General features: G+C 36.3%; 1 protein-coding gene across 1 annotated transcript; it reads left to right on the forward strand.

The window, feature by feature from the left end:
• Nucleotides 1-3,405: 3,405 nt before the first annotated feature.
• Nucleotides 3,406-8,165, forward strand: LOC110108322 (putative septum site-determining protein minD homolog, chloroplastic). Its single transcript, XM_020838911.2, has 2 exons — nucleotides 3,406-4,590; nucleotides 8,029-8,165. The coding sequence occupies exon 1, from the start codon at nucleotides 3,530-3,532 to the stop codon at nucleotides 4,532-4,534; it is 1,005 nt and encodes a 334-aa protein (XP_020694570.1). The 5' UTR covers nucleotides 3,406-3,529; the 3' UTR covers nucleotides 4,535-4,590; nucleotides 8,029-8,165.
• The last annotated feature ends 5,376 nt before the right edge of the window (nucleotides 8,166-13,541 follow it).

Raw genomic sequence — 13,541 nt, forward strand, 5'->3', positions numbered from 1 at the left:
GTAGAAACTTTACAGAAAATACTCAAATCGTGCAGAATAATCATCTCAGAAACATATCAAAAGTTGTGCGGTAAAACTTTCGTCAATACAAAATTATGCGCGTTTTTCGGTAACGGAAACACAAATCGGAGCACAGAAATACCAAAACTCGAAATCTTCGAAAGCAGAAATAGGATTCGGAGTCCTTACTGCAAGACGAACAAATCTTCTAACAACGACGACGGACGAAAATCGCTCCGCGGCCTTCGAAACCAAGCTTTTCCTTTCTTTCCTTCTCTTTCTCTCTCCTGATTTCTCTTTCTCTCTCTTCAAATCATTCCAAAACTATCTCTATCGGATATTTATTAACACTGATCGTCCCGGAGGATCCAAAATTCGTCCCGGGAAGATTTGCCCTCTGGCAGAATTTCGTCCAGAGGAAATTAAATAGCGTCCGGACGACTTGCTCTCTGGACAAATTTCGTCCAGACGGATTGTCCCGACCCTTCGAGGTTCGTACATACGAAATTAATAGATTCTTCACACTTTTCTTCAGTTCGTCCCGTACTAAAGCCAGTTCGTACGGACTAACTGCACTAAAAAAACCAGCTTTTGAGGGACTCATAAGCCTAAGAAAATAAGAGAGAGATCGGATAAGAAGGGACTCATAAGCCTAAGAAAATAAGAGAGAGATCGGATATCGTTCTTGCCTCCATGGCTCCTCGACCACTGCCTGAAGTTCCGTCGAACCACCACCTGACGCCAGAGTTTCGCCAAACTTCCACCTGACTCCCGAACTTCCGTCGGACCACCACCTGATGCACAGACTTCTACCAGATCACTTCCTAATGCCCGGACTTCAACCAAACCACCACCTGAAGCCCGAATAGTTTCGTTGGACAACCACCTGAGTTCCGCCAAACCACCACATGACACCTGAACTTCCATCAGACCACAACCTGACACCTAGAGTTCCGTCGGACACAACTTGACGCCCGAAATTCAGCCGGACAACCACCTGATGCTCGGAGTTTCACCAGACCACTACCTGACTCCCGGAGTTCCGCCGAACCGGCCACCACCTGACACCAGAGCACCAACTAATGCCAAGAGTTCCGCCCGACCACCATCTGACGCCCATAGTTCTATCGAATCACCACCGAACGCCAGAATTTATCAGACCACAGCCCGACGCTGAAGTTCTGTCAGGCCACTGTCCGATGTCGGAGTTCTATCAGACCACTGACTGACATCAAAGTTTTTCCAAACCGCCATCGGACTACCAACTGACGCCTAAATTTCCAAGTAACGCCAGACTTCCAATGAATCACCAAGTGACATCAAACTTTGTCAATATAATTCAACTATACGATTGACATTTGTAATTTGAACACTCTAAGGGATAAATCGGCCCACTGTAATCTACTTAAATTCTAGTGAAATCATTCTCAACTGGGCCAGGCCCCATTAATTTTCCCTTTTCCAGGGTTTTCTGAGTAAAAAATTTTGTGTTCCATGTGTGTGAGCTGGACATCCGTGCAACGTTAAGACATAGATTTATAACTCTATCGCTACGTATATTCTAGCCCACAAAAAGTTGATAATAAATAAGATGATAACATTTGGGTTATGTTGAATGAATTATGATGGAAATGTGGTGGTGGTTAGACATGGGTGGCAACATTTGGACAACAAAAGTCAAATGACGGCGGTGGCTAGCAATTGTGAGCATCGACCATCAAGTGATGATATGAAATTCTTTATATCTCAAAGCTCTCTCAAAACTCAAGTCTCCCTGTCACACCTCATGTCTAAAATATAGTACACCTAAATAACATGGAATGTAAAACATGATAGAAAAAAAAAAAATTATATTCATAAAAAAATTCTTGCTTGAATAATATAAATGGAAAATATTAGAGTAAACAACGAAGGAGAAGCTAATATATGATTTCATTATTATAAATTAAAATGATAGCACATCAACAAAGTATGAACCACAAAATGTAAAAAGATATATAAATAAAACAATTATAGAAATAAATCTATCTAAATCTTAAAAGAAAATACAAATAACCTACTATATAACATTAAAATATCATGTGAAATCATAATGCTAATAAATCTACTCTTGTGGTTATGGTTTGCCAAGCATTTTGGTAGAACTTGCTATGATAAAGGTTAATAATTAATTAGTTTTAAGAGTGTAATATGAAAATTGAAGAAATTATTATTATAATCTTTTTAAATTATTTCTCCAATTTATTAAATAGTTAAATCTATTGGCAAATTATTTTATAATTGGTCGAAAAGAAACGAGCATGATCCATTAATAAACAGGTTAAACAAGTCGAATTTGACACTTGCACACCTGGTTTTGACTTCTCTACTTGCACACTTGGTGCATTTCAAAATTCAAAGTGAGTTATAACACTCTAGAAGCCAAATAGTCTCTCAATGAGCTTATGTCTTACTTTATGTGAGAAGAAGAACCATAATAATTGAATATGACTAAGAGTGCTCATTTGACCTAAATCTCAAATAAGAAAAGAAAACTAAAGACAATAACTAAATAAGACAAAGTGTTTATTTCAGTTAAACTCTTATGTCACATACTCTTCTAACTTCAACAACATAATATATTATATAATGTATTTTTATTATGTTGAATGGATGCCTTCCACAAAAGAAGCGCAAATTATTTGCAACAAATGACAAATATTAGCCGAATCATTTAACTTGACCAAGCCAATGGTTTTTTAATTTTTTGCACATTACATACGACAACTCTTATTTCTCTAGCTTGCAACTTGTTTTTTATCTCTATCTGTCAGATCTTCGTATAATACTAAGACAATAGGTTCTCTAACTCTATCGCTACAAATATTATAACATGCAATAATGATAATACCTTAATTTAGTTAGAGCAATTTCCTTTTTTTATATATTTTAGACATTAGATTGATTATTTAGTACTTGTTCGGTAAAGTTTGATGGTTTATGATTCGATTTTTGAGCTTTTTTTATGTTTTCTATGTGCAATGTTCGCTGTGCATTAAGGATGTTGGATTGTCATATTGATCTCACTATAAATTGAAGAAATATAAGTTGAAATAAGCATTGTATGTAACTTTTAATATCATGATAATCTTAATTAAGCCATGATTATATTGAAATGATTCCATTAGTAATAAATGAGATCACAAATTATTTAATGCTATGATATAATTAATATTTTGAATTAAAATCACATTTCAATTTGCTAGAAAATCAACTTCTTAAGAAGTAATTAAAAAAATATATTTAAGCTAATAGATTTAAAATTTGGAATAAATAGCCAATTAGTTAATGAAGATGAATTGAACATATCTTAAGCAAATGATAAACCCGCGTGGTTTACTAAATCCAAATTTACATTCCTTGCGGCCAAAGAGCCCCGTAGTGCGACAATCATAATAAGCTCATTGATTAATTACTCGCGCTCGATTACAGTCCCAGAATGGCGATGTGTTAGCTGATCACATCTACGAGAAAACCCTAGTAGGCGGCAATGGCTTGGCGCCTCCCGACGAACTCATTTCTATCTGCTTCATCCTTCGTCCACGTCTCTCCAAGTTCACATTCTTTACCCATAGCTTCATCGCCGACCAAAACACTATCGACTGCCTCCTTTTCCCGCCGCCGCCCAAACATTACTCGTGCCGTTCTCCAGTGGAACCGCAAGCCCCAGCTCGCCGGTGAGACCCCACGCGTGGTCGTCATCACATCCGGTAAGGGCGGCGTCGGCAAGACCACCACCACCGCCAACATCGGCCTCTCGCTTGCCCGTCTCGGCTTCTCTGTTGTGGCTATTGACGCGGACGTCGGCCTGCGCAACCTCGACCTTCTCCTCGGACTTGAAAACCGCGTCAACTACACTGCCGTCGAGGTCATCAACGGTGACTGCCGCCTGGACCAGGCTCTCGTCCGCGACAAGCGCTGGCCCTCCTTTGAGCTTCTTTGCATCTCCAAACCGCGGTCCAAACTCCCCCTCTCCTTCGGCTCCAAGGCCATCACCTGGCTGGTGGACGCCCTCCGCTCCCGCACTGCCGGACACCCGGACTTCGTACTAATTGACTGTCCTGCTGGCATCGACGCCGGTTTCATCACTGCAATTGCCCCTGCCGACGAAGCTGTCCTCGTCACAACTCCCGACATCACCGCCCTCCGTGACGCCGATCGGGTCACCGGCCTCCTTGAGTGCGATGGAATCAGGGACATTAAGATGATCGTTAACCGCGTCAGGACTGACCTCATTCGCGGCGAAGACATGATGTCAGTGCTCGACGTGCAGGAAATGCTCGGTCTTCCGTTGCTCGGGGTTATACCGGAGGATGCCGAGGTGATTAAGAGTACCAATAGAGGGTTTCCCCTGGTGTTGAACAAGCCACCGGCATTGGCAGGTCTGGCATTCGAGCAGGCAGCCTGGAGGCTCGTGGAGCAGGACAGCATGACGGCTGTAATGGTAGAGGAGGAGCCTAAGAAGCGTGGTTTCTTCTCCTTCTTTGGAGGATGAAAGGTGACGGCTCGCTGTCTTCAATGCGGTTTATAAATTTCTGCTGCTTTTGAGAGGTGACATTGTTGATCTTGATTCCTTTGATGCGTTTCTTATTAAACAATTAATGTGATAGTTCTGAGTTCTGCCTTGAATTGCGGGGCTTTTCAGGTTGGTTTTTTTTTTTGGTCTTTTGTAAAATATAGGAGAGGATCAAATTCTTATGTTTGATTCTTGTTCTATTTTCTTATCTTTGGTATCGTGTACAGTGCTTTTATGTACCATATTGCTTGTTCATTTGAAGTGATTACTTTTCAGAAATGAATATTGTGTTAAGTGTTTAAGTCTCTTACTGTAAGAATGAATCTATGACATGAGCGTTGTCAAGAGTAAGAAGATTTGCTTGTAGTTAGGGTCTTTCTAATTGCTTACAAGCTTGCTTTACCAGCTGAAATTTCATCTATTTGTTATAAAAAATTTGAAAATTAATTTCCAATCTTTATGAAATATCTATAATTGTCCATTTTATAAATGATTAATGAAACGGCTGGATATGTGAATTCCATGCCTAAGGGCATCTCCAATCGAACTCCAAACGCTTGAATGACGTTGCTCGCGAGATCCAACCGAACGGTAAAACTTCCGCTATTTAGTTACGGGTGAATAGTGGGACGCCAATATTGGCGTTGCACTGTTCATCTCCGCTATTTTTCCGTCTCTACCGAACTTGCCGAAGAAATGCTTCAAAGAAGAGAACGACCGTTACCTTCGCAAAAGGGGACAAAATGGAGTTTGGTTGCAGATGAAGCACGTCATTTTTTAGTTTCACGGCATTTTGGAGTAAAAAATGAGATTTTCGGTTAAAGATGCGCTAAGTCAACATCAGTTTGGCTAAGGGAACATTGTTCCTATCATTTAGAGGCTATATACTTTGGGAATAACTATAGCCTTGCTTTGCACATTGTTGTCGCACTTCTTCTTAGCCATATTTTATTTTTAGAAAGAGAAAATGTACGAATTGGTCTGCAAACCTTTTTTGAAGGACCAAAACAGTCCTGGACTATCTTGACTCATTAAATAGGGATCAAATTAATCTTTCTATGGGATCATTTAGGTCCATATTTAAAAAGTCAAGGGGCTAAATTGAGACTTTTGAATAATCATGGAACCATTTTGGTTGTTCGTAGAGAATCATGAGATTATTTTGATTTTATCTCTTTTTAAAAATTCATATGGTGAAATGAGCTTTTCACAACTAAATTTCTTGAGATGTCATATCTGTAAGAAAGCAATTATTTGATTTTTTTTTTAAAGTAGAACAAAGTCTAAAATACCCACAACAACTTTTAAGTTATTTATCATAATAGATCTAAAACTAATTTTATAGACAACAGTAGCTGTATGATACGAACACCCATTTGTTTTGCAAAAATAAATTCGAAGTTTTAAATTGCACAACATTTTGCTTCATCTCGGCTGTTTATGTTGTGAAGACCTTTAAAAACTTGTTGCTCTTCTAGCTTTTCTTCGCTTAGATCTTTAGTAGGATAGCTAACATAAGAAATGGCTCATCTATCATCTTTCTCAATGCATGTCTATCAAATTTCATTAGTATTGAGTCTAACTGTCTAACTTTCATTTCTTTAAGTTGAAATTATTTGTTTCCTGCTTCCATGTATTGCAGACGAATATTATTATGATCTGGCAGATCATTTGAAGTCTTGAATTTCTCATTATCACCGCTGCCATGGAGAACATATAAAATCTCAGCAATAAAATAGCATAAAATGTCCATACAAATTAGTGCAATATTTTATTTTAATAACATTTCAAGTGTGGTTTGTGTTCTGATAACCATTAATTAAGGCTTCTTTTGGGATGACTTTCTTACTACTTCTTAAAGCAACTTTTTAGTATAACAAATAAAATTTTTATACTAAAAAGCTGCGTGAAGAAGCAGTAAGAAAACAGTCCCAAACGAAGCTTGAGTGACTATGCTGGTGTATACGACACAACACATTTAGTTTTTTTTACGTGTGTGTGAACAAATTCTACTATGGTTTTCTAATTTGGAACTGGGATGAATAACTATGCTCTGTAGTTTTGCTTCGCCTGGTTACGTCAAGTTAGATGTTGAAGCTCTGGCTTAGTTATATAAGTTTAGTTCCTGATTCTCAGAGAATGATACTGCTTTTATGCAAATGATTAGTATGAAGTTTACTGAATTTCTTAGGATTGGCTAAGAAGCTGTACTTTGGCATCATGGATTGTTTGAATATAACACCACAAATCAAATTATACGTGAGACTTGAATCCAAAATCTCTAGATTTGTAGTCAAAACTTCCAACTAACAAATCAAAGCGAGTTCCATTGTATATTTTTTTTATGTTCCTTAACGAGAAGTGACCTATTATAGGAGCGCTCTATCACTCTATGACAGGCACATTTAACCATGGAGTTTCTAAGAAAAGTCTATCCAATTCTGCAAAAGACATCTTTTGTATCATGTTCTAATTCGTTTCATACTTTTTCTTTCTCTTTCAATGTGAGATTTAGCTTTATTCATTACTCCATTTATTCTACATCCTTTTTGGTTTTGTCAGAAACCTGATCCCTAGCAGATGTTTTCCACTCAGATTGTGTTTGCGTTTGGCACAGGCCAGGTCATCTCATCTCAGAGGAGCTCCCCTCTTCTATGGCTTCTTCACAATGTACATATGAAGAGTTGGCTGCGTTCCTCACAACACGTGAGGAACCACTTATATCACTTTCTAGCTCGACTCTGACAGTGTCCTGCCACCCAATCCGAGCCATTCATGACTGGATCTCGGTTTATCATGACTCGGTCATTCTTTTGGTTCAATTGCAACAGTCATCCCATCCTCTGTTAGGTTTCTCCTCGTTGCCCTTGTGACTAGTCTAGAATCTCTTATTACAGCATCCTTGCTGCCCCCGATATGCAGCAAGCTCTTGGCAAATTGGTCCCCTCGTTGGTTTTAGAGATTCTTCTCGAGAAATCTTCTGCTTCTCCACTTTCCATTCAGTTTAAGTCATAAAAAGGTTGAGAAGTCCTCTGCCTCACAATTTCGAGACAGCCACACAAGCATTAGGCTTGCTTTGTGATCTGTCATTTATTCCAAATACATGGAATAGACAACAAAGATTTCATCTTCAAACTCCTGCGGTTTAACAGGACCTTGAAACCATAGAAAAAAGACTTCCAATGCGTATGACTGTGTCAGCAAAGCAAAGCAAAGAGATATTGAGCATTGGATATGGGGTTTTCCATCCCACTACACGCGCAAACCCACTTGGCTGCTAGAGTCTTTCTTTCACCTTCGCTTCATTAACATATTTAGAAATGTTAAGAAGTCCTTTGCTCTTCGATTTTGAGCTGGTCGCATAAGCATATGATATGGGCTTTAAAGGCTTGCAAGATGTGCAAACTTTCAGACTGCTAGAAAATTTCTCTTTCTTCCACTTTTGCAAACTCCTTTGCTCCTTTATTTTGCAGCAATCACATGAGCATTGAATATGGGCTTTGTCTTCCTATAACTTGTGAGGACATCGTCAGAGATTTCAACACGTGTACCATCGGAGACACCGGAGATCGACGGCTACGATCAGGAGCTTATATTTTTTTTGAGTCATTTATGTAGTAGTTTATTTTATTTTCAGCTTTTATTGTTTTACCCTTATGGGTGGTCATTTGTTGTTGTAGCCCAGAGGGAAATTTAGTCTTTATTTTTTTTTTTGTGAGACTTATATTTAGGTCATTTCTATTGTATTTGGAGATGATGAATATTGATATGAAATTTCAGTTTTGGTTTTAGATCTCTTTGTGAGTTCTAGAGAGAGTGGTGAAGCCTAGGAGAGGCTCAATCGAAGTAGCCAATAGCCCCTGCGGGTGAGCTCTTGATTTTTCCTCTTATCTCTTTTTCTTCTTCCCCTAATCTCCACACCCGAGCTCCCTCCTTCCTCCATACCCGACGGCCACCATCACCTCCCTTCCTTGTGTTAGCTCCACCTCCCAACCTCATCACCACCTCCGGCCCAAAGCTTACTCCCCTCCACCCAAGCCAAATTCCCCCTCCCCTTCCCCTCATGCCGCTGGCCACCTCTACAATCCCCACCATTATGATGATTTTCCTCATCATAATTGCCTTCCTAAGTTAAGCCAAGCCAAGAGGGAAAGACTTCAAATTATTTGAAATTCAAAATTTGAATTTCAAATACTTTACTTTTTTTTTTTGAAATCCTAAATTAGGAAAGTGAGTTAATATAGACCTAATTTGAATTTCATATTAGAGTGGATATCATAATTATTTTTCCAAATTACATAGCTTGTTTTGGAAGCTCATAATTCGCCCCACAAAACTTCCTTCCCCTCTACATAGCCGCCGGCCCCCTGGGATCCCCACCCATCGGCCTCCATTGATCCTAGCATTAGAATTTGAAATTCAAATTCAAAGAGCTGTTATTACTTTCCTCATTTGCCTCTTTGTTATTTAGGAAGTTTCTAAATGGAATTCAATGTGAAATTTGAATTTCAAATCTCTTCCTAAAGCGATTACACCAAATTAGGAAACTCTACTCAATGCAAATCAAATCTGAATTTAAATTCATAATTTGATTTAATTAAGGATGCGATCAATTGGGCCCCATATACATTGAACATAGATCCTTTTCCTCAACCCCTATGGCCGGCCTCCTTCTCTCCCCCTTCTTTCTCCACTTTGCCACCTAAGAAACAATTAAACCCCCTCATAAATCCCCTAATGACCGCCGGCCCCCCATTACTCCCTTAATTGTGTTAATTTGAATTTCAAATTGGCCTTTCCCCTTAATGAAAATCTGAAATTGAACCTCAGATTTTCCCTCTCATCTCCTTTCCCGCCAAGCTACTTGTTTCAACCCAAAGACCCCCCAACCCTAGCCGCCCCCTCACCCTCCCAAGTCTTCTCCCATCATCCCCTCACCTTCTCCTCACCAATCTCAAGAGAGATCCTCCTAACCGTCGCCACCACTATGCATGGCCGATCCAAAAGTCGACCATTTCCTTATTTGATGATCAAGGATGAACCAACATCCTTGAATCTCCTTTCTTTGACGTGAACCTAGACCTGGATTCTTCCGTGGAGGATTACTTACATCGCATCCTGTTTACGCTAGTATCTTCCATCGAGGAGCACATTTTTTCCAGACATTAGATGCTCACTAGTCATCCCGTGAATTCCCCGCCACCAGCTACTTTCCCAACGGACTACACTTTGGGCACCATTTATCTCTTAGTGGCATTGCTCGGTTTGCTCTCAATCTTCCTCCGTTAAAGCCCCGCCGTCAAGAGCGTGAGTGAGGGACCCAAGGTGAAGAGTTCTATTTGTTAGCCGTGGATTATTGTTTTGCCATAACATTACTCTATTTATTTTTATGTTGTTAATTTGATAGCAGCCCCTTAATCTAGTTGTAACTACATGCTTTGCATAGTCTCTAATTGATATTTTCGAAAACCTAACTTGGGTAAGCACGAAATCTATAATTAGCAAAGGTTTAATAATCTTATATTAAAATCCCCAAGCAAATCTTGTTCCTTTGCATGGTATCACATCATACATATTACATGGATGAAGAATGTCACTAATTAACTACTTAATTGCATATGAAAGTGAAAATGACAATCAAATATATATGAGAAAGAAAGATAGATATAAATCTTTTAATGCTTAGAATAGTTCAAGAATCTACAAAATATTATCCTAAATTACTCTATAATAACCTATAGGTCTAAGAAAATTTGCTAAACGAGTGTGTACCTCCATGTGATGATGCGTGGAGAAATATAAAGGATAAATGATGGGCAATAGATTGATGTAGAGAAATGTAGTGCTATAAGAGCAATTGTTCTAGATTGCTTGACCATTCCAGATGGAATGAAAGGTTGTGGAATGGGAGAAGGCTAGATGAAGTATGAAAATGGCAGAGACCGTCATGACAGAGAATATAGATTTGTAAAGGTATGACATGATAAGAATTACTATAGTTTTCGTCAGAATAAACTAATGTGGCTTGTAGGATTAGACACAATTAATTATATACAATTCTAGGAAGCACTAATTTAGAAAAATCATTTAAGCAAGAATTTGAAAATTTTTATAACAAAATTTATACAAACTTGGGTTAGTTTAAAATCTTAAACATAAATGTTATTGAATTGCGAATTTGAAGACCGACCATATTTAACACATGAAAGAATCACTTGAGCTTACTCGAGTTGGACACCAATGGATGATAAAATTTGTTTAATTGCACATATTTGAATTAATAATCTATATTAAAATAACTAAATTTATCAATGCAGCTTATCATTTTTTTCTAAATTGAATTAAACTTATTAAATTTATTAAATAATTAAATATTAGTTTTGGATAAATCAATGGAATCCAAAGCATGAATCAATCATATACTTGAAGCTTGCAACATATCATCAAACAAAATAGGAATGATATAATGAAAATTGTGCTCGTAGTTTACATTGACATTATATCATATAAAATAGTAAATAGTTCATTTGTATGTTTTTATCATGTATTTATATTATCATTATATCATGCTTACATGCATTTAGAAAAAAATATAGAGTTCTAATTTATGAAATTAAAATTCATTAAGCTAATTATATTTGATTATATATTTTTTGTTGGTTGAGATTGGACCTATTTATAAATTATATAATCTTTTATTATAAACCTATATACACATAGATAGCATGATCAGAGCTATGATATTATATTATGTTACTAACATATTTTTTGTAGGGATCTTTAGGATAGCAAAATATAAATAATTCCATATTTATATTTCATTTTTAATCTATTTTGACTACTTTACAATATATTATTACTTTATACTGATTGTTTTGTGATTGATAATACCAGGATTTCTAGCAATGACGAGTATACTCTTAAGGTCACATATCACCCATTTATAAATAAGATCTATTTAAAATAAAAATAAATCTATTATATTGTTCTAATAAGAGTTGTGATTAAGTATATGAGTTTGTCATATTAGATACAAATAGGTGATTTATCAATCTCTAGTCTGGTTTATGTATACATCATATCATAATTTCATAAGTCTTCATATAGTTTTGGATCCACTTTATAATAGATAACCTAAAAATAAACTTCATATACATATATTTCCTTCATCTAATTAATTTTAAGGTATATCTATCTTTTTCTTCATCAAAGTTTAACAAATATTTTCACCTTCACATTTAACTAGATAGTTAATGTCATTTCTAACCTATATAGGATATAAGTCTAGTATTTAAGCTTTTTTGACCACACATGATCAAATGAGAAGTCTCATTTTAGATATTTCCTCCATCACATGAAAGAGATATGGCAGGCCTATTTGATCAAGTTGTAAATCCTATTTTTCACATCTTTTGGTGTCTTTTTTATCACTCTTTAGGGAGATTCTCTACCTTTTTTGGGGACCACCCCTACAACATTGAGGAGATTCGGACATTTTAGACCTCACAAGATCAAGATATAAACCCTAACTATAATATTGAGAAGATTTTTAAATTCTTGATCTCATTTGATCAAATTATAAGTATTATCATTCACATCTATATATCCTTGTATCATATTAAAAAAACACTCCGACTTCTTGATTCCACATAATCAAGTTGTATATCTCATTCTTCACATATTATAGATCTTGCCTACCATATAGAAGAAAAATTCTAAAATGTGTGAATCGTATCAAGAAGCCCGAATATCTTCTCAATATATAATAGTTGGGATGTATAAATGTAAATGAAAAAACTCATAACTTGATTATAAGATAAAAAATACTAAAAATCTATTCAATATAGTAGAGAAGATAAGAAGTGATGCAAAAAGGATTACGTGGGATCAAGAATTCTTAGATATCTTCTCAATATACAAGAGAATATATCAAGAATTGAATAAAAAATGAATAGCTCATTAATTTTGTAGAAAAAGAAAAGAGAATAAATAAAGCCTATATCTTGATCATGTGAGATCGAAAATGCCCGAATATCTTCTCATTATGACAGGGGAAATCCCCAAAGAATAGTTGAGAAATTTCTCAAATAGTAGTAAAGAATATGTTAAAAGATGTGAAAAATGAGATTTATAGTTTGATCGTGTAGAATCAAGTTATCTCCGACATGTTTTCAATGTGACGAAGAACTTACAACTAGATAGTATGTGATCAAAAAAGCCCAACTACTTGATTTTACACGATCAAGCTGTAAGTCCTATTTTTCACATCTTTTGGTGCCTTCTTTTATTACACTTTGAGGAGATTCTCTATCTTTTTTGGGGATCACCACTATCACATCGGGGAGATTCGGGTATTTTTGATCTCACAAGATCAAGATATAAACCCTAACTATAATATTGAGGAGATTTTTAAAATTATTAGTCTCATTTGATAAAATTATAAGTATTATCACACACACACACACACACACATATATATATCCCTTTATCATATTAAAAAAACACTCGGGCTTCTTGATTCAACATAATCAAGTTGTATATCTCATTCTTAACATATTATAGATCTCCCCTATCATATAGAGGAAAAATTCTGGAATATGTGAATCGTATGAAATAATAATAGAGGAGATAAATAAGATATATAAGATATAAAATTGACAAAATTTAATTATATGTAACCAAGAAGCCCGAATGTCTTCTCAATATATAACAGGTGGGATATATAGATATAAATGATAAAACTCATAACTTGATAGTGTAAGACCAAAAAAACTAAAAATCTATCTATTCAATATAGTAGAGAAGATAAGAAGCGATGCAAAAGGATTAGGTGGGATCAAGAATTCTCATATATCTTCTCAAGGTACAAGAGAATATATCAAGAATGGAATAAAAAAGGGATAGCTCATTAATTTTGTAGAAAAAGAAAAGAGAAAAAAAAATAAGGCTTGTATCTTGATCATGTAAGATCGAAAATGCCCGAATA

This window comes from Dendrobium catenatum, unplaced genomic scaffold, assembly GCF_001605985.2.
Source record: "Dendrobium catenatum unplaced genomic scaffold, ASM160598v2 fragScaff_scaffold_1282, whole genome shotgun sequence".
NCBI lineage: Eukaryota > Viridiplantae > Streptophyta > Magnoliopsida > Asparagales > Orchidaceae > Dendrobium > Dendrobium catenatum.